The 19,412-nt window shown below is 43.6% G+C and overlaps 1 protein-coding gene across 4 annotated transcripts in view; it reads left to right on the top strand.

The window, feature by feature from the left end:
- LOC146259444 (calcium-activated potassium channel subunit alpha-1a-like) overlaps positions 1-18,923 on the top strand; it is a 64,088-nt gene extending 45,165 nt beyond the window's left edge. For 3 of the 4 annotated variants that reach the window (XM_084670360.1, XM_084670361.1, XM_084670362.1), the window contains 13 exons: positions 678-710; positions 3,966-4,062; positions 8,591-8,714; positions 9,137-9,361; positions 9,685-9,877; positions 10,590-10,703; positions 10,962-11,054; positions 12,119-12,249; positions 13,055-13,249; positions 13,569-13,687; positions 13,798-14,019; positions 15,633-15,661; positions 16,485-18,923. In XM_084670360.1, coding sequence (XP_084526486.1) covers positions 678-710; positions 3,966-4,062; positions 8,591-8,714; positions 9,137-9,361; positions 9,685-9,877; positions 10,590-10,703; positions 10,962-11,054; positions 12,119-12,249; positions 13,055-13,249; positions 13,569-13,687; positions 13,798-14,019; positions 15,633-15,661; positions 16,485-16,630 — 1,721 coding nt within the window. In that variant the 3' untranslated portion in view covers positions 16,631-18,923. The remainder of the gene's footprint in view (positions 1-677; positions 711-3,965; positions 4,063-8,590; positions 8,715-9,136; positions 9,362-9,684; positions 9,878-10,589; positions 10,704-10,961; positions 11,055-12,118; positions 12,250-13,054; positions 13,250-13,568; positions 13,688-13,797; positions 14,020-15,632; positions 15,662-16,484) is intronic. The other variant, XM_084670363.1, reaches the window with a different exon arrangement.
- The last annotated feature ends 489 nt before the right edge of the window (positions 18,924-19,412 follow it).

Here is a 19,412-nt window from a genome sequence, read left to right as displayed (position 1 = left end):
GCGACTCTGCTCGCGCTCACCGATCGCAGGCGACAGATGCCAGGACCAGCGAGGTCCCAGTTTGAACATTGCTGTCACTGTCCTGCCCTAAGCTCCAAGCATGACCTTTATTGTGGAAATGGGGGTTGAAACAAGGTACTAATGAACATGTGGAAGCTGACTCACTGAAAGTTCCGGGCAGCGTCCACATTTCTCTCTGGCAGACCCGGGGAACGAGAAACATCCTGTCAGTTATCAGTGGGAAGGCAACTCTTCTTAGATAGACAATGACCTCTATGCACAATCTCACTTGGGGTTTTTAAATAAATTGTCACTAATCCTTTTGGTTTAATTACCTGGTTTAACCATTTTGATTGAGGACTTGTCTGTGTCATTTGGAATAATCATTATACTAAAATAGCTGGTGGCTTTGTCCAATAACTTTATGATTAATCATTTCAGCCTGCTGACAGCATTATTGCCATCCTCCTGTTAATTTTCCATATCTTTTGTTCATTGCTGTAACCATGGTCTTCAAGGCACTGAGCTTCAAGTGCCTTCAAGAGTAGCAGCCCCCCAACGCCAGAAACATTATAATCATTTCAAACCTTCAGTTACCTACGATCATGCAATATAATTTGCTCCCATTGCAACCTGTTCTTCCCTGTAACCTGTCATTGTCTTTGCATTTTCCTCAGCTAAAAATAGCTATAACGGATATATCAAATCAAGTAAGTTTTGATTTCCATTCTTTTGGTTTCTCAAACCCTCCCCTGTGCATCTTCATCTTTCTTACTGTTTCTAATCCTCCATATTTTCCTGTTTGCCCATCATGGTTCTGTTTACCCGCTGATCTCCGAATACCTGACATCGAGAAAGATGTGTCTCTAAAACATGGACAAGGAGTGTTGTAAAGTGCATCTGTGTGTTTTACAACAATCTTAATCTGCAAACATTCCACTGGTGATTATTGGTATCATACGAACCGGAAGAGATTGCAGTAAATGAAACGATGTTAGCACCGCCGTCTGTAGAATACTGGGTATCAGTTGCAATGTGGACAGTAGATGGTGCTACTGCTTGAGGGTGTGTCTGGTTGTCAAAATAGTCATTTATCATAGTGAAGTAAAGCATTGTAGTCCTTCGATCAGTCCCTCACCGGACAGCATCTTGATCAATTAACAAGACATCGTTAATAGTAAGACGATAGCGTACAGTATAGCTGGAGAAGAAAAGAAAAAACATTCGGTAAGGGCAGACACAGACAATGTTGAATTGTCTTAATACACATATTAATACATGATATTTTCCTGATTCGCACTCACAGCTGGTCTGTGTTCAGTACTGATGTATACAGTACACATCCCAGATCAGTGATAGCCAGCAAAACTGCCAGTGTGCGTTCCGCGTGACAAACACTGTGTGTGTGTTTGACATGGGACAGATGACATCAGGGCAGTGGAGCAGGGGCAGTAATCTACTAGGCAGCTGACGCTTTAAATGATCATCTCTATGAGCTAGCTTTAGCTTCCAGATAGTCCTTTGAGATGCAAAGATTTTTTTCATTTATATTCTCTTTATGTTTTTTTTTTTAACTTAAATTCAAATGTCTTTGTTTTTGGGGTACTTAGGTCTTAAGATTAAGCCTAATAAATTAACTAGAAGGGAGGTTTAAAAAAAACAAAAAAAAACACACTGCATTGTGTTGTCTTCTACTATATATATATAAAGTTTTGATTTGATTTAAAAGAGAGGGCTAACTAAAGTTGTTAAAGGTTGTTCAGTTTACCCACTGCCCCTCCCTTCTGGCATTAGTTAGTCCTTTGCTTCATCATCTTCTTGTTCTTACAGTAGAACAATTGTGGCAACACCTGAAAGCATGTTTATTAATTAATGTTTATTATGAATATCAAAGTAAATGTCATATCATTTAGTTTTAAGAGTGTGTGCCAAGTGGTTAAGTGGTGTTTAATAGAAATGAGGCTCTTAATTATTTAGCTATTAGTATTCTTGTGCCAGAAAGAATTATCCCATAAACATTTGATCATACTGTACTTAAAATAATGACAATTGACACCAGATATTTTATTAATGTAACGGGGTCAGTATAAATTAAAGCTCTTAATAAACAATAAAGTAGAATAATTTAGTAGTTGGTTTATTGAAAAAAATCAATTTCCATTGTCATTGACAGAAAACTAATGTTCAAGCTTAAAACGTCACCTTTTCTGATTGTGATTCTTCTTCACTCAGCGGTAAGGGACGACCCTCTTATCAAAAGGCCGCCGTATCAAACCCAGTCCATAATATTGAATCACAAGGCTCCCAGTGAGGCCCCTAAGCCACCCCCCCGAAGAGTAGCAACCAGGCCGGTACCGTTAGTGAACAACCGCAAAGGAAGCCTGCTGCCCCCACCCAGCCTTCAGAGCTGAGGCTCAGCCTGGTGAGCCCCAGGGAGCTGGGCCAGGGGACCAGGGCTCCAGAGAGAGCACAGGAGGCCAGCCTGCTCCAGCGGGCCCGCAGCCTGCCCGTGAAATACAGATACCACTCCAGTAACGCCGCGCTTAATCACAGGCACTGTAAGCCGTAGCCCTGCTTTGACGCGTGACAGGCCTGCCCCAACAGCACAACGCATGAGTTTGTGAGGCTGGAGTTAGCATGTGTAGCATTCCTTACTAATGACCCGGTGTGTGCAGCTGTCAGCTGTGAGACATTAAATATTGAGCAGGATGAGGAGGATGTGGAGGGCCAGTATGTGGGAGCTTTCAGTATCTGAAAGCCTGTTCGCCAGGTTCCATTATGGTGTCACACACGGCAACGCTAGAGGAGTTGAAATTGTTCATCTTCCCGTCTCCAGTGGAGACTGATCTTTGTGAGGTTATTAATTTTAATAGAAGCCTTTTCTGGTCTTTTGTAAGAATCTCCAGGCGAAATGGCTCGTTGACAGCCTGAACCACGATTTAAAAGGCACTTAAGTACACGGGTTAGAAAGTGTTCCGAGGTAAAACAACAGGGATAGTGACAAGCTTATTGTGGAGCAAAAGGTGAATTCTGCAGACTTTTTTATCATCTTGTTTGTCAATTTATTCAGTTTTTGGTAACTGGCAAAGACCTTTTGATAACTAATACCACCTGATATCATTGTTATAATTATCATAATTATTGGATCAGATAAATCTAATTATTATTGTTATTTGGCAGATTCATTCTTCCTAAGGGTAGCATTTTTCACGGTGATGAGCTTTATGTAGTTTGAGGTGGTAGTAAAGACCATGTCCAAGGGGCAGCTGGGCCACGCATCAATCACACTGGGACTGGGACCAGTGTAATTATAGCCAAGGGTGCCAGTCCTGCGATGAGGAAAGACCGGCTATCCGGGATACATTCACATATCAGCAGAAAAGGAGCCATATTTACAATTTCACTGCATATTTATGGATTTCGTCATACAACGAAATTTGAGAATGACGAACACGGTCAGCAGAGTAACATGGCGTGATGTACAGTAATGAGCCAATCGGTGCTCGTTAAAGTCACTCGTAAATTGTTCTGTGTGGATGTTACATTCGAACGTGATTGGAGTGATTTGAACAAGGATCTTACATTTCTAACAATCGGATATGTTTGGGCTCCTGCCTAAACGCGACTATACCAGTCCACCGTGTTAACTCTCGACAGCATGTCGTTAACAGGCTGCACAGCGTGTTGCATCCTTAAGATGCAGTGTGCAAATGCATTCAGAGGAAGTTAAACTGTCTTGTATAGCCTGCAGATGATGTCAGACTGCCCTTTGCCATGCATTTCACACGTCCTATTGACCTTCTCACCCTCTTGAGTCCTTGTCTCTCTATCTCCTCTGATACTGCACTTCTCTGTTCTGTGTGGCTTATCTGTAATCGCTACATTAAGTCTTCATTTAAATTTCATTTGATGAGATGTTGGTTCTCGGCCCTTCCTGTTCTGACGCTGCTTGGGTGTGCTTCCAGTGGAAGAGGACCAACAGTCGCCTCTATCGCCTCAGAAGAAACAGCAACGCAACGGAGGCATGAGGAGCTCACCCAACTCCTCGCCCAAAATGATGAGGTAGGATACCCTGCGTAAGATGTGTGTGTGTGTAGGATGCTCCCCTGTGTGTGTGAGTGTGTAGGATGCTCCCCTGTGTGTGTGTGTGTGTGTAGGATGCTCCCATGTGTGTGTGTGTGTGTGTAGGATGCTCCCCTGTGTGTGTGTGTGTGTGTAGGATGCTCCCCTGTGTGTGTGTGTGTGTGTGTGTGTAGGATGCTCCCCTCTGTGTGTGTGTGTGTGTGTGTGTGTGTGTGTGTAGGATGCTCCCCTGTGTGTGTGTGTGTAGGATGCTCCCCTGTGTGTGTGTGTGTGTAGGATGCTCCCCTGTGTGTGTGTGTGTGTGTAGGATGCTCCCCTGTGTGTGTGTGTGTGTGTGTGTGTGTGTAGGATGCTCCCCTGTGTGTGTGTGTGTGTGTGTGTGTGTAGGATGCTCCCCTGTGTGTGTGTGTGTGTGTGTGTGTGTAGGATGCTCCCCTGTGTGTGTGTGTGTGTGTGTGTGTGTGTGTGTGTGTGTAGGATGCTCCCCTGTGTGTGTGTGTGTGTAGGATGCTCCCCTGTGTGTGTGTGTGTGTGTGTGTGTGTGTGTACGATGCTCCTGTGTGTGTGTGTGTGTGTGTAGGATGCTCCCCTGTGTGTGTGTGTGTAGGATGCTCCCCTGTGTGTGTGTGTGTGTGTGTAGGATGCTCCCCTGTGTGTGTGTGTGTGTGTGTGTAGGATGCTCCCCTCTGTGTGTGTGTGTGTAGGATGCTTCCCTGTGTGTGTGTGTGTGTGTGTAGGATGCTCCCCTGTGTGTGTGTGTGTAGGATGCTTCCCTGTGTGTGTGTCTGTTTGTAGGAAGAGATGGTGTCAGTGGGTGGGGACCCACACAACGCTGTAGCGTTTCCTTTGTTGTCTTGGCGACCGTATGTGACAGAAGCTCCGTGTTTCTTTGGGAAAAGGGAGGACAGGAGGCTGTGGTGAAAGGACTCTGGCTTCCACTGGCGTTCCCCCGGTCCCATCCACAATACTGCGCTTGTTAAACAGCCTTGGCACTGATGACGACACCAACCAATCAGAGAGCCTCTTGCTTGGAGATAGCCCAAGGCTATTTCCTCTATTGTCGAGATCCCTTTGAGTTCTATTTCTAGGTACATAAGGCCATGGATGATATGCACCATCACAATCAAAACTGAAATCAAATGTTACCTTGCTTTTATCCTGTCTCATTGAATTAGAGGAGGGTTAATTGATGTTGACTCATGATGGCAAAGCTATTTAGCAAGATACCATTAAAGGAGGGAAAATAGGCATTATTATTAATAATCAAGTAATACTTTTAAAGAACCAGGTCAAACTGATAAATCATTTTTGCATTAGATCACCATAAAGGCATGGCATTGAAATGTTGTCAGTTTACACTTAATGTTGTCCAATGTTTTGTGGTTATATAACACAGAAATAATGTAGACCGGAACCTAGTTGGCAGAAGCTGAAAAATACACAGTTTACAAGCTCAGTGACTGTGGTTTAAAGTAGTATCAAAGCTGTACTGTTTTAAGGGGTACAAAACAAAACAAAAACCGGCATGTTAATGTATGCAAGTACAGTATCGAGGAGGAAAACCTATTTGTGAAACTAGGACCCTTAATGCTGCACTGACTCCACAGTGAAAGGTGGTTGTTTGAGAGAAGCCTAAGGGATACTTTATTTCTAAGCGCATTGAAAAAAACATCCAGTTGTAGAATATACTATGTCAAATGTGTTTTTTAACATGACCTCGGGCCTCAAGGCCTTTGTAAATAAGTAATGATCAACAGATTGGCTGTGGGTTTTTGTAAAGCATGCCTATGTCAGTTTGCATGATGGGGGAGGATTTTAAAAGGCCTTATCTTCTCCCGTTGCTTGCTAGAGCAGAAAGGAGCGTCCTCAGATCCCTGGAAGAGCAGTATTTGTCAGGGGAGCGCTGGAGCCACTAAGCTACTGAGAACAAACGCCAACCTTCTTGTGGAGAATCTTTTCAGACTACAGTTGGCACTTTTTCTTAAAAAAATACATGATACTTTTATAAATATGTAGGAATTGAATCTGAATTTAACACCAACTCCACAAAAATGGCGAGCTTGAGAAATATTGCAAGTTACCTTGAGTGTCAACAAATGACACTGGATCACAGATCTAAGATGACATTCACGACTTTATCTCCTCGATATGCTGTAAATAAGGAACTTCAGTACACTGGTGATGAAGGAAATCAGCTGTGGAAACGCAACCATCTCCTGCTTTACCCAACATGATGCGTTGCTAAAGTAACAAGTCACATCTCACCTCTTTCAGCGATCCCTCCGATGAAATTAACACCATTTCCTTAGACCTCTTGATGGGTCATGAGACACATCTAATTGTGGAGAGTCACAATGCATTTGCTCTGATCCGTCTGCGCGGTGACACACACGTCATGTTGGTTAGAGTGCAGCTAAGGCAGTCGGCAGTGTGGGGTAGTGACAGGCCGTCACAGCTGACAGTTTGTGAGAGATAGCTATCTTGGCTGTGCTCAGGCTCACCAGTCAACTCGTCCAGGGGAGATTGAAGTGACAGTGCTCTGCAGAGTGAGTAGTGAAACATTCGGCTTCGAGTGAAATATGAAGCCCGGGTTCAGAAACACTTACTGTTTTTCAATCTTATTAGCACCTGTTTCTTCTTCATCTCATAGAAAAGATGTGCGGCTTTATTGGACAAAACACAGATTCACGTTGGCATACTGTTGGCTGATGGCACTCTAGATACACTGAAAAACTCCAATAGTGCATACGCTTAAATGTTATGCTTTTTATGATATAACGTTAACATGTTCATTTCTGCACAACAGTGGTGCTGTACTTGAGCTTGATACTAAATGACCTCTGACACACAGATCTCCTATCCGACCTAGTTAAAAACAGCTTCTGTCTCACATTTAAGGTAGATTTCCGGGTCGTATTGAATTTGAACTTTCTTGACAGATTTGAGCTTGAGAAGGAGAAATCATTTTAAGGAAGACATCTGCCTTATCAAACAACTTTCCTGAAAGTACATCAGGACCTAGCCTCGGGGTATGAGCCTAAAGGCAGACATTTAGGGCTCCTGTCTCTAACAGCCCGGGGATGGTCGCTTCAGTCCACATTCATGCATACTTAAAATGTTAAGATGGCATTCTTCTAAAATGTGGATCAAAGAAATGTTTCTATGGATCAAATATATGAACTATTAAGATGTCTGTGGAAAACGTAAGCTTCCTCTCTAAATATCAAAGGATATTGTCATATGATATTGCAAGTTAATGTAATTTCAGAAGCAATTTAGGTGCTAAGTCTAGTCATACAGTAATCATTTAGTGTCTTCTTGATCCGATTAACAGAATGGAATAGTGGTTATTTTCAATTAATGTATTAATCTACTATTGAATATAGTGTTTGAAAATGCTACAGTGTGTAAAGGTTTCTTTACCATAACTTTCCAGTATTACAATTTTCAAACCCCAAAATTGCAATTGAGGATTAAAATTATATTTTAAAAGTCCGAAGGTTTCACAGATGGTTTCTGGCTCCGCATCACCGTTAGCATGGCAACACCAGAGGTTTACATTAGTGGGGAGACCAGCCCAAGGTGGTCAGTGTTGGCTAGGATCACCTCCTCCTACAGCCTCACAGTGACATTAGCTTGTGTGGTCCTGACACTCGGATAAATCTTTAATGGTCTTCAGTTTGGAAAGCAAAATATGATTGGGCAAATTGTTAAAATATTTAAAGTGAGGCCTGTTAAAGCTTTTACCGTAGCGAGCGGAGCGTCAGAAGCGGTGTGCGGTTAGGGGACGTAATTGCTTCTCCGTGCTCATGCCAGTCAAGGCAGTGTGTCGCTGCCATCTCCTTCTGCGTCGCTGCCACTGTTCATGTCACTCACTTTGATGACTAGGCATTTTTGTTGGCATTTCTGCAGATGGCCTCTGACAGGAATAAGCATTGAGAGAGAGAGGGGGGAAAAAAAGATGCTGCTTCTTGAGGAAAAGCCATTTTGTTTGCGGACCCCCACGCTTTTAAAAATGTTTTCGTATTGATGAGTGTATTCTAAAATGAAAAATGGCATTTCATGGGCGGTTTTGAGAAAACCCCAATGGGGTAACGTGTTAAGTTGAGTGCAGGAACACTTAGCACCCTTGGAAAAGGGTACAAAACACAAACTTTAACGATGGCCAAAAGCTAGGCTGGTTCCGGCTCTCAGCAAGCCATGGATATAAACAAACAAACCTTCATGTGTCGGGGTAGATGCAAGATATACCGCGCTATACCCAGATCAGATGGAATATCCTTATAGATAAACACGTCTCACCCACAGTGTCATTTACATGTCTACATTATGCTATGTGGGGCAATAATCTCCTAACCTTGACGTTCAAATATTGAGCCGCAGTTCATTTAGTTTAAAGGGACATGACAGCACTCAAGGTCTCCCTTTACCCCCCCCCCCACCTCACCCCCCCACATCCTTTTGTTTGATTAGGCATGACCCTTTACTCATCCTTGTGTTTGATTAGGCATGACCCTTTACTCATCCCGGGGAGCGAGCAGATCGAGAGCATGGACGGAAACGTGAAGAAATACGACTCCACCGGGATGTTTCACTGGTGCCCTTCCAAAGACATCGAGAAGGTCATGTTGGTGGGTGCCTCTTCCCCCTGACAGCGTCATCTGTCCCTGACACCGGCTCTCTCTCTCTCTGACGGATGCATTATGTCACGAAGCACCATCAGACGTCGACAGGGCAGTTAAACACTTCATAATGAGGTGTCTCACATGCCATTTGCCATGACTGAAGGCCTGTTTATAGGGAGAAAAAAAAATCTTATAGAAGTACACACACACACTATGCCAGATTGCAGATCTTTGATTTATGTTGGCTGTTGCAGAAAGAGACAGTGATATACATCAGCAGTTTGTTCTTTCAAAATACTTTATTCAAAACACAATAACAGCATTAGAATAAAGTAAATGCATAAAATAAAATAAATCCAAGTTCCTATTTTCCCTCTTTAACATATAGTAGGGTACTTGACTTCCCTGTCTGTGCCTCCCCTCCACAGACCCGCAGCGAGGCGGCCATGACCGTGCTCAGTGGCCACGTGGTCGTCTGCATCTTTGGGGACGTGAAGGCTGCGTTGGTGGGCCTCCGGAACCTGGTGATGCCCCTCCGAGCCAGCAACTTCCACTACCACGAACTGAAGCCCATCGTGTTCGTGGGCTCCCTGGAGTACCTGAAGAGGGAGTGGGAGACCCTCCACAACTTCCCCAAGATCTCCATCTTACCCGTGAGTATCACAATCACAATCAGAAGGGATTTTATTCGCCATGAATGTAAATTCCTTGTTTGTGCAAACATTCATGGTGAATAAAATCCCTTCTGATTCTGAGTACAATCCCAATCAGGTTTGTTGCCAAGTAGTAGTCCATGCAGGAGGAATTTTCCCTCATGCGTTGGTGCATGACAACGTCCTGTAATAAAAGACTTGCGCTTGCTGTTGTTATCAGAATGCGAGCTCACCTTTCCATTGTCGGCCTCTCTCCGTCGTGCGTCGCGCAGGTTAGAGTGACGTTTCGCTTGCTCACTTTGCCGTTCACTTCCTCCTCAAAGGGCACACCGTTAAGCCGGGCAGATCTGAGGGCTGTCAACATCAACCTCTGCGACATGTGTGTCATCCTGTCAGCCAATCAGAACAACATCGACGATGCGTCACTGCAGGACAAAGAATGCATCTTGGCGTCGCTCAACATCAAGTCTATGCATTTCGACGACAGCATCGGGGTCTTGCAGGCTAATTCCCAAGGTAAGGAGTGCCCTATCATAGTTCACCGCACTGCCTGGAGGGGACGGGGCCTGGCAGAGAGAATATCCCTCAGTGGAGGGCGTCTGACCAACCTGGTGTCATGGTGTGTGACAGTGAAGCCCAGCGCTTCTTCTTCAGGTTGGCAGTGACAAGGACAGGCTTCCTGCCCAGCGTCATGAGGGGAGCACGAGGTGGTGTTGGCACAAGGCCTTGATCTGTCACGCATCCATAGAATAAAGTAGAAGAGCAAAAACAATCCACTTACAAATTTGCGTTTACAATAATTCTACATGGTAATTTATTACTATTGTATTAAATAATTCATGGCAAACAAAGGGAGCCGCATTAAGTTAGATTACCGATAATGACTGAGTATATTTTCAGTAACCTTTTGACCCAAGATTTTTTTTCTTTCTTCTAATACCTGTATGACCTAGCATTAGCCTTAGTCAACAGGAAATTACGAATGTCAACACAGGCCATATATAATGTAGACAGCATCACTGATTTAATGTGTTTACTTTAAGCAAGAAACATTAGATTCACTTCAGTTGAATCGTATTTAAACACACTCCGTTTGATGTCGGTTTACCTGTTCAGTCATGTGTACGGCCTTTTAGAGAACAGGGACCCACACCTGTCCACAGGTCACCCAGGCAGAAGTGAATGTGCCAGGTGGGGTCAGAGGATGTGGGTGTTTGTCTCCGTGCAGGTTTCACACCTCCTGGAATGGACCGGACGTCTCCAGACAGCAGCCCGGTGCACGGACTGGCACGCCAGAGCTCCATCACTACGGGAGCCAACATCCCCATCATCACTGAGCTGGGTATGTCTGCCTCACGTCTGCCACATCGGCCCCCGGTGACACCTCAGTCTAGATGCACCTTCATCCTTCGATAGCGGCGCACGTCTCATTAACCTATAGTACACGTGTAGAATCGTGATAGCAATACCGCTGTTGATCAAGAGATAGTTCCTTTTATCGAAATAATGGCCTCTCACATATTGAACCTTCATAACATGCCTCAGTAACTTTCTCCCCCCTCCCTCCCTCCCTCCCCCACCCTACTCCCTTGACGCACAGCACCGTTAGCCAAACCGGGCAAAGTACTGCCTGTGATTTCATTCAGTCAGGATAAAAGCAGTGGGAACAACTTACAAATGATAACTGAGCTGGGTAAGCAGAGCCTACATGTGCTTCACGCACTGCTGTGAATGCCTCTCCACCATCAAGCTTCCCTTTGATTTCATTGGCTGCGCAGAAGGCCCGCGGTCCGTTCCCATGGCATCACTTTGAGCCCATTTTACTCGTAGTTCTGGTTGAAATTGACTGTCTTGTTTCTGGCCTTATCTGAAGTCTGTTCTCCCCCCTCCCCCTCTCCCCCCCCCCTTCCCTTGCCATTCTCTCTCTGAGAATTGCAAGGTCTTTGATCCCCTCACCCCCCCCCCCCCCCCCCCACCCGATTCCTCCCACCACCAGAAGCCCTTGTGGCTGTTTCCACAGCATCTTCTTCATAGATTCTCTGGCTCAATGCTCCCTTTCATCTGGCTCTTGTCAATATGACTGACATTTTGTGAATGTAATGATAGAAGTAGCACTTCTGAAACAAAACTCAACATCAATACTGTCTCCAAGCTACAGTTTTTTTGTGCTGAAAGATATATTTCCCCCAAAAGATTGATACAACATGATACAGATATTTTAATCTGCAAAACCAAAGCAATTGGAAATCAAATTGGAAACCCCCCCTACATTTACAGAATGTACAGTGATGCAATGAGGTTGCTAAGATACGCATTTCAGAGGACGTCTTCAATCAAAACTTGAGGCTTTGAATATGCATGGTGTCATCAGAAGCTTAAAGTGGATATGGACTGTTAGAAAGACTAGCCATACACAAATACACATGCTATACAAATAGCTATACACATGAAAATATTGAATTAGTTTCGACATGATCATTATTTGGATTGTTGCACAACAGAAGGTATTAATACAATCCATATCCACCATCATTGACTATTAGAAGCAATCACTCTCTGCTATCAAACATATTATTCTGTGTGTTGGATTGAATTCTTGATGTTTCGCAATCACCGTTTGTGAACAATGTCTCAAACTCTTTACATAAGTGAATCTTCCTACCCCTCGCTCTAGATCAACTTGAGTTCCACAAATGCACGTGTGTTCAGCTGGTGCAGGCCTGTGAAGGTACCATGACACGTCTGTTCTGTCCTCAGTGAATGACTCCAACGTTCAGTTCTTGGACCAGGATGACGACGATGACCCGGACACAGAGTTGTACCTGACGCAGCCGTTCGCCTGTGGTACTGCGTTCGCGGTCAGCGTACTGGACTCCTTGATGAGTGCGGTAAGACCTGCGACTTCACCCAACGCTTCACGGCTACACCTCGCAGACAGCGTTCACAAGACGCCGCAAACCCAGTGAGCGGGGCATGAGAGAGGTGTGCTGTTGCGCCTGTACTTTCCCGTCCCAATAAAACAGGAGGACAAGAACTGGACATGCACCCCGCTATGATGGCTTCATCTGTCTTACTCTTAGTTTGACTGAGGGTCAGAACAAAGCTGCCTTCAAGTGCCCGTCAGTGCAGACAGAGGTAATGCTTCCTAATAGACAGCTCCCATCCATCATCTTACTCCACGGTGCTGTCAGTAGCCAAAGGAGATGTCACCATGCTGGGCAGGCAAGGAGACATGCCGCAGAAGAAGGGCAGACGTTTGCCCTCGCCTAATAATGGAGGCAACCGCCGCGTTGAGACCCGTGACGCGGGCAAACAAAGCACAGAACCTGGCCCGAGCGTCGCAACTAACAAGGCTGACATTTACAGAAGGCATCGTCCCGCTCTGCGCGGTTTTACCCGCCTTTCAGCCCCAAGTCTGTTCCAGCTCTGCCAAAGACACCTGAACAGCATGAATATGTGGAGAGTGAGAGTAGGCGTGTGTGTGTGTGTGTGTGTGTGTGTGTGGTGGTCTGACTGGAGCAAGAGTAACCTGCAGTAATTGGATTCTCCTGTCTGTTCACTCGTGCTGCAGGACAATGTGAAGAGACAGGCCAGGGCTAGGCAGCTCAACTCAGTGGCTACACTGGGAGTGGATTGGATTGTGACGTTGACAGTGTTTGGTTAAGGATCGCCTTCTCCCCTTCATCCTTTCAGACATACTTCAACGATAATATCCTCACCTTGATCCGGACGCTGGTCACAGGCGGGGCCACCCCGGAGCTCGAGGGGCTGCTGGCGGAGGAGAATGCTCTGCGAGGCGGGTACAGCACGCCACAGACCCTGGCCAACAGGGACAGGTGTCGCGTAGCACAGCTGGCCTTGTACGACGGACCCTTTGCAGACTTGGGGGTAAGTGACTGGTTTTGTCACCTGGCAGTAGAGCGTGGGCTTGACACGGGTGTGTTGTGTGTGTGTGTGTGTGTGTGTTCCCTGTAGCCAGCAGGGGGACTGGCTTCACAGCAGTCAGCTGTTACTGAGTGATGGATGGTGCAGAGTCCTGTAACATCCAGCAATACTGAATATAAGAATGAGTTTGACAACAATATACTGTTTAATGTAAACAATTAAAACAATGATTTTATTAACATCATGTTTATATACTCAACAGTATGTATCTCTGAGAAGAAGAATCTGTTTTTAAAATTGGTCTTATTTTATGTTTTTCCAGGATGGTGGCTGTTATGGGGATTTATTTTGCAAAGCATTAAAAACGTACAACATGTTATGCTTTGGAATCTACCGATTAAGAGACGCGCATCTCAACCAGCAGAGCCAGTGTACTAAACGGTGAGTCTACAGTTTTTGAATTTGGCTAATGTCCCTAAAGTAAAATACAAATCCCAAGTCAATCGTTCCATGTAACTGTTCTCGACCTGGTTCTCCTTCTTCTTCCCTAGCTATGTGATAACTAACCCGCCCTACGCATTTGAGCTGGTGCCCTCCGACCTGATATTCTGCCTGATGCAGTTCGACCACAACGCAGGCCAGTCCAGAACCAGCCTGTCCCACTCCTCCCAGTCCTCTCATTCCTCCAGCAAGAAGAGCTCCTCAGTCCACTCCATCCCCACCATCAACCGCTCCAACCGCGCCAAAAGCAGGGACTCCCGAGACAAACAGAAGTATGTGCCCCCCTCACGGCTGTCCTGTGTCTGCTTCACTACCTGTCGTCTGCAGTTACTCTGCATCTCCGCTCTCTGCGTCTCCGTGTGTGTGTGTGTGTGTGTGTGTGTGTCAGTGTGTGTGTGTGTGTGTGTGTGTGTGTCAGTGTGTGTGTGTGTGTGTGTCAGTGTGTGTGTGTGTGTGTGTCAGTGTGTGTGTGAACCATTTCTACGTCGCTGATGTTTCCTGTGAGTTTGTGTCATGGAGTGTTTTCTTAGTTTGCGTAGACTTCATTCTGACTGTGGTACATGTGACATCCTACAACAAGCACTTGGTCCAGCTAAAAGACCCAGACACTCCTTGAGAAGAGCTGTTAAGGTGGAAAACACTAAAGATATTCCTCTGGAATTTCTACTCTCTCCTTTATTATTTAACCTAGCTCATGTACTTGCTTATTGTTTGAAAGGCTGTTTCTAACTATGTTTTGCTATTTATTTATTTGTTTTAAGTGTGGGAAGACAGTTTTAATGTGTTTCAACTACTGTAGACTTTAACTGAACTTTGTTGCACCGAAATGGCAATTCAATATATACTGTAACTATAATTACACAAAACTTTGTCTTAACATTTTCTTTTTGAAACTATGACTGAGGTCAAACTTCGTAATATTCTAATCTCAATGCCATCTGGATAAGAGCTAAATGACTAAATTATGCCTTTGATATTATTCACATTGTCAACATCAAAACGTTCAGCAAGTACATCTATAATTCTGTCAGGAGTGCAGTCTATTTTTGAAAGTTAAACATGTTAGAAGGTAGCATCTTTAGAATACCAAAATGTAAGATTTTAAGATGGGTCAAATGCAAATAAAAAAAAAAGGAGATTACATGAATCATGAATGTTATACAATGTATCTTTAACAGTTGCTGAGTGAATACCTCAACCTGTTATGGTTAGTAAGTTAAGAAATGACACACCATGAGCTTGTTTTATATCCCTTCCATCATGGCTTGGATTTTAAATTCATGCTTCTCAATGAAAGTTTGATATGCAAGATGCATGTTGTTATTGATCAATTTCAAAACTGTAGAAATTAGAAACCTTTGATATTGTAGCATGGAAAAACTTCTGCTTCAGGAAAAGCATGGTCGCTACGGTTGCTTTATAGCAGTGTTTCCCAAACCCGGTCCTCAAGTACCCCCTGTCCTGCATGTTTTAGATCAGGGGTTCTTAACCCTGTCCTCAGTGAACCCCTGTCCTGCATGTTTTAGATGGTTCCCTGCTCCAACACACCTGATTCAAATTAAAGGGTCGTTATCTAGCTCTGTAGAAGCCTGGTAACAAACATGCATTTGAATCAGGTGTGTTGGAGCAGGGAAACATCTAAAACATGCAGGACAGGGGGTTCCGAGGACCAGGTTTGGGAACCACTGCTTTATAGTACAGTGGATGTATGTACATTCTGTATTCACTGACATGATCCATATCAATCTTTAATGGCTTTAAATCAAATTGATAACTATTTATCTTTTAACCTACATTTGAATTTCAACAACACAATGTGCATTTGTGCTGCTTCAGTATGTGGGTAACTTACATCTGGTGAACTACCTTTTTTTTTTTTCTAAAGTGCAACAAGGATGAATAGAATGGGCCAAGGTAAACGTGAAAGTGAATGATATGCATGATGTACAAATGCATCATCGAGTCATGTGCCCCTTGTTGACTTTTTGCTTTCGTGATGAAAGCAAAGTAGCGTCTCCAATTAGTTTGCATCGTCCTATTGCATGGGTATGAGAACTGCCATTTAGATTGAGTTTAAAATGACCTCACATATTGGTTTGATGCCACTTTGATGTTACTCTCATTGGCCCATTATGCCTCCAGATACGATTTACCGTTCTAAACCATATGTGACCCTATTGTCCCTCCTAACTATAATGTTTTAAGTTAAAGGACAAGTCAAGCGAATCACCAGCGATACTGTTTGTTTGGATCTCTTCACAAAAGCAGGTTGCATCAAGCCAAAGCCTAAAGCCAGTCAAAATAAAACTCTGTATAATTGGATAATAAATGGTGTACACATTTCCAAAACTCACTATGTCAATTTAATAGCGCGGTAGACTTTTAATGTAACAAAGGACTGCATGCCGACTAATTATAAGAACCGCAGCATGTGACAAGATCTTTTTCATAAGATGGCCATCGGGACCAAAAATGCTTTGCAAGTGATGTGTATTGTGCAAGGAATAGTTGCAACGCTGGAACCTTGAGTCTTGGTCTAATAGCAGATAACACGTCTCTCACAGGTGTAATGTCAGGCCAGCACTGCTGAAACACTGGAATAGAAACCGCTCATGAGTTTGTATTCCATCATTTGCAATGTCTCATTTAACACCAATCGGCCAATCCCAGAACCACTAACTATTTTGTTTCCCTCCTCTTTCTCTTTCCCGTCTTTATCATGTTGGCCTCTTTCCAGAAAAGAGCCGTTCTACAGATGAGCAAGAGAGCGCCCACCAGAGAACCGGCCAGATCAAGGCTGCTCACACCACCAACCAAGTCAGTCAGATCAGATCCATGAGCAACCTGATCCCAGCCATCAGAGAGGTGGAGGATGAATGCTGAGCCCTGCTACACACCAGGACCCCACACCCGGACCCCACACCCGGACCCCACACCCGGACCCCACACCCGGACCCTTCACCCGACAGGCGTTTTCCTGTCCATATGTACAGTTGTTGACGATAACATGCTTTTGGATATATTTTCTAGATATTCATACGATATATAGGTATATACAGTATGTATATATATACATGTATATATTGATATATGTATATATATATATGATGTATCATACAGTGCTTATACACAGACAATCATATTCATTGTACAGTCACTCACTCAGTTATAGCTTTGCACTGGGCTTCAGGTTGTGTTTTTGATTGAGGGTCATGTCAATGAGAAAAAATGCTACACGGTTGAAAATGATAAATATATATATATTACGACTGGTTTTTATTGTAAATGGACCATTGCTTTCACTTTACAACTGTATTAAATGCCAGATGTCTACTCACTGTTGAGTGATTCAGCATCTGTCTGTATTTGAGATCCATAATTAACGTTACTAGAAAATATTGATGTATTGGTGTAGTCTACCACAGTCCTACAAGAATGAAACTGTTATTGAATACATTGTCACTCAATGCTTTGCCATTTGAGATCAGTTCACAACATTTGTGATTGTTTAGATGGCCAATGATCATGTCAAATGTATTGTATTGGCTTCTGCCTTATTTCCTTTCTATGCTATTATCTATTCTTTTTTTTAATTCAATTTTTTGTTTTTAAGTTTCTTTCCAATCATTAGTACTCTTTTTAAGGCTTTGATATGACAAAGACTGCTTCAGCCCATTTATAGGTGCTCTGATTTTGAAGTGACAACTGAACTAGGGAAGGGATTCAATTGACCTCTCAATAGCCCAAATATGATAGAGCTGTTTTACAGGAGACGAAGTAGGACAAGTGAAACGCAAGATTAGCTAATAAAGCAAATAACTTAATTATCCGCCTAGAGGCAGAGAGTTGCATAGACATATATGACACAGCGATATGATGTCTCTCTAGGTGAGCTAGCGCAAGAGAATAGCAGAAGCCTCAAATCGCACCAGGTGGGCATTCTAAGAGACCTCCTTTGGTAACGAATACTGCCTGACACGGGATTGGCTTGGAGGCACGTGGGTGCTTGGATGTTATCCATGACCAATCCTAATGCCACGCCCATAGACAGTCGAATAGTTTACTCCTGAAACAGCTCGATCATAAATGGAGAACTTGGCTAACCCATACGAACGCCAGTTTCCAAGCTTATTGACGTCACACTTTTGCTACAAAAGACCTATCAGATGTGAGTGGTCACCTGTTCCTAAAAGGAAGGGCTTTTATCAGTACTGTTGTCAATTAGTTACGTTTATGTTTTCCTGTTCTTGTTGAAACAGCTGGTTATTTAAAGCTAAGGACTAACTTAAGCCATATCATGAAGCAACATACATACTGTACTCAACATTATTTTATTTTTTGTCATTGTGTTAATGTTCAAGGTAAATACTACAATCAATGAAACTCATTGCTGAGTAGCTAATAGCGATTTGTCTATGAGGGCGTGGCATTTTTACTGGCACAGGGAACATCCAAGCAATCCGTGCCTCAGTGCTAGTTATGTGCCAGGCAGCGTTCAGGCCATAGGAGGACTCCAGAAGACCCACAGTTACGACAAGAGGCTCACGAGGAGGATAGCGTCACAGGGCTTACTTTGGTGTCTTACTCTCGCGTTTAGAATCTCTCCCCTACGCGCTTTTCCATAGTTTGCCTGTTTAGGGCTTAACTTGAAGCTTACGTTTACTCTGTAATGTATTTTCTATTACATGGAACACCAAACTTTGAAATTAATGACTATTTTAAGAGACTTTTCATTTAGTAGGCCTACGGGAGACATACCGTATTCCCTGAGTAAGATAAGAATCGTAGCATTTATTTAGAGTGAACAAAAGTCTTAATTATCATTCGAAAGATGCAATTAGAATTAGCATGTATCAAGTCTATTCATATTTTGCTGTCTTGTTTTGATTTACTTGTTTTTAAGAAATTTAAAGAGCTTTATAAAATTATTCCTGAGTGTACTTCTCTGAAAAGTAGCAGTTGCCAGGGAAGTCATGAGCAGTCACGTTTGTTCGTTTGTATTATTTAGCACATCGATTTGTGGAGACAATGACCGTGCTAAGTTTATATTTCTGACTATGTCACACAATACTCAATGATAAACACAGTATATTGTCTTGTACAAAAGGTCTGTAAATAACTTGTACATGATTTCATTTTGTATTTTCACAAATTAAAGCTGATGTATTGTGTTCTATATCAGGTTGTCGTGTTTAAAAAAAAAATCAGATTTATTGGTCGATTGTCATTTAATTCCAAATGACAAAACAGTGCCGCTTTACATCAGTGTACAGTTTAGCTTGGAACCTCAGCCATGCACGTTAATGTGCTATGTGTTTACCTCCCAACATATGACACACACAGGGACCGTACTATATAAAGCCCCCTCCTGGGTAGACGCAAGGCACTTTGCGATTGCCAGACAATTCATCTGACAGGGGACACCTCGGTGCGCCCTCTGGATAATGCTTGATAAAAACACTCTCCACATTCTCACCTTGGAAAGAGAGCTGAGCCCATCATGTTGCTTATTAACGATTTTACACAGCGCAACGCGGTGGGGGACTGTCAGCACGCCAATAATATTTACTGTCTGACACCTTGGCTCTACAGAGGCAACCGGAGGGGCTGTTGATTGCATAGATCCACCTAACAGTAGACAGACCAATCCTAGATAGATGGTTTT

This window comes from Hypomesus nipponensis, chromosome 13 (assembly GCF_054491055.1).
Source record: "Hypomesus nipponensis isolate SF chromosome 13, ASM5449105v1, whole genome shotgun sequence".
Lineage (NCBI taxonomy): Eukaryota > Metazoa > Chordata > Actinopteri > Osmeriformes > Osmeridae > Hypomesus > Hypomesus nipponensis.
The sequence above is the reverse complement of the archived record's forward strand: the minus strand, read 5'-3'. Positions and strand labels throughout refer to the sequence as shown.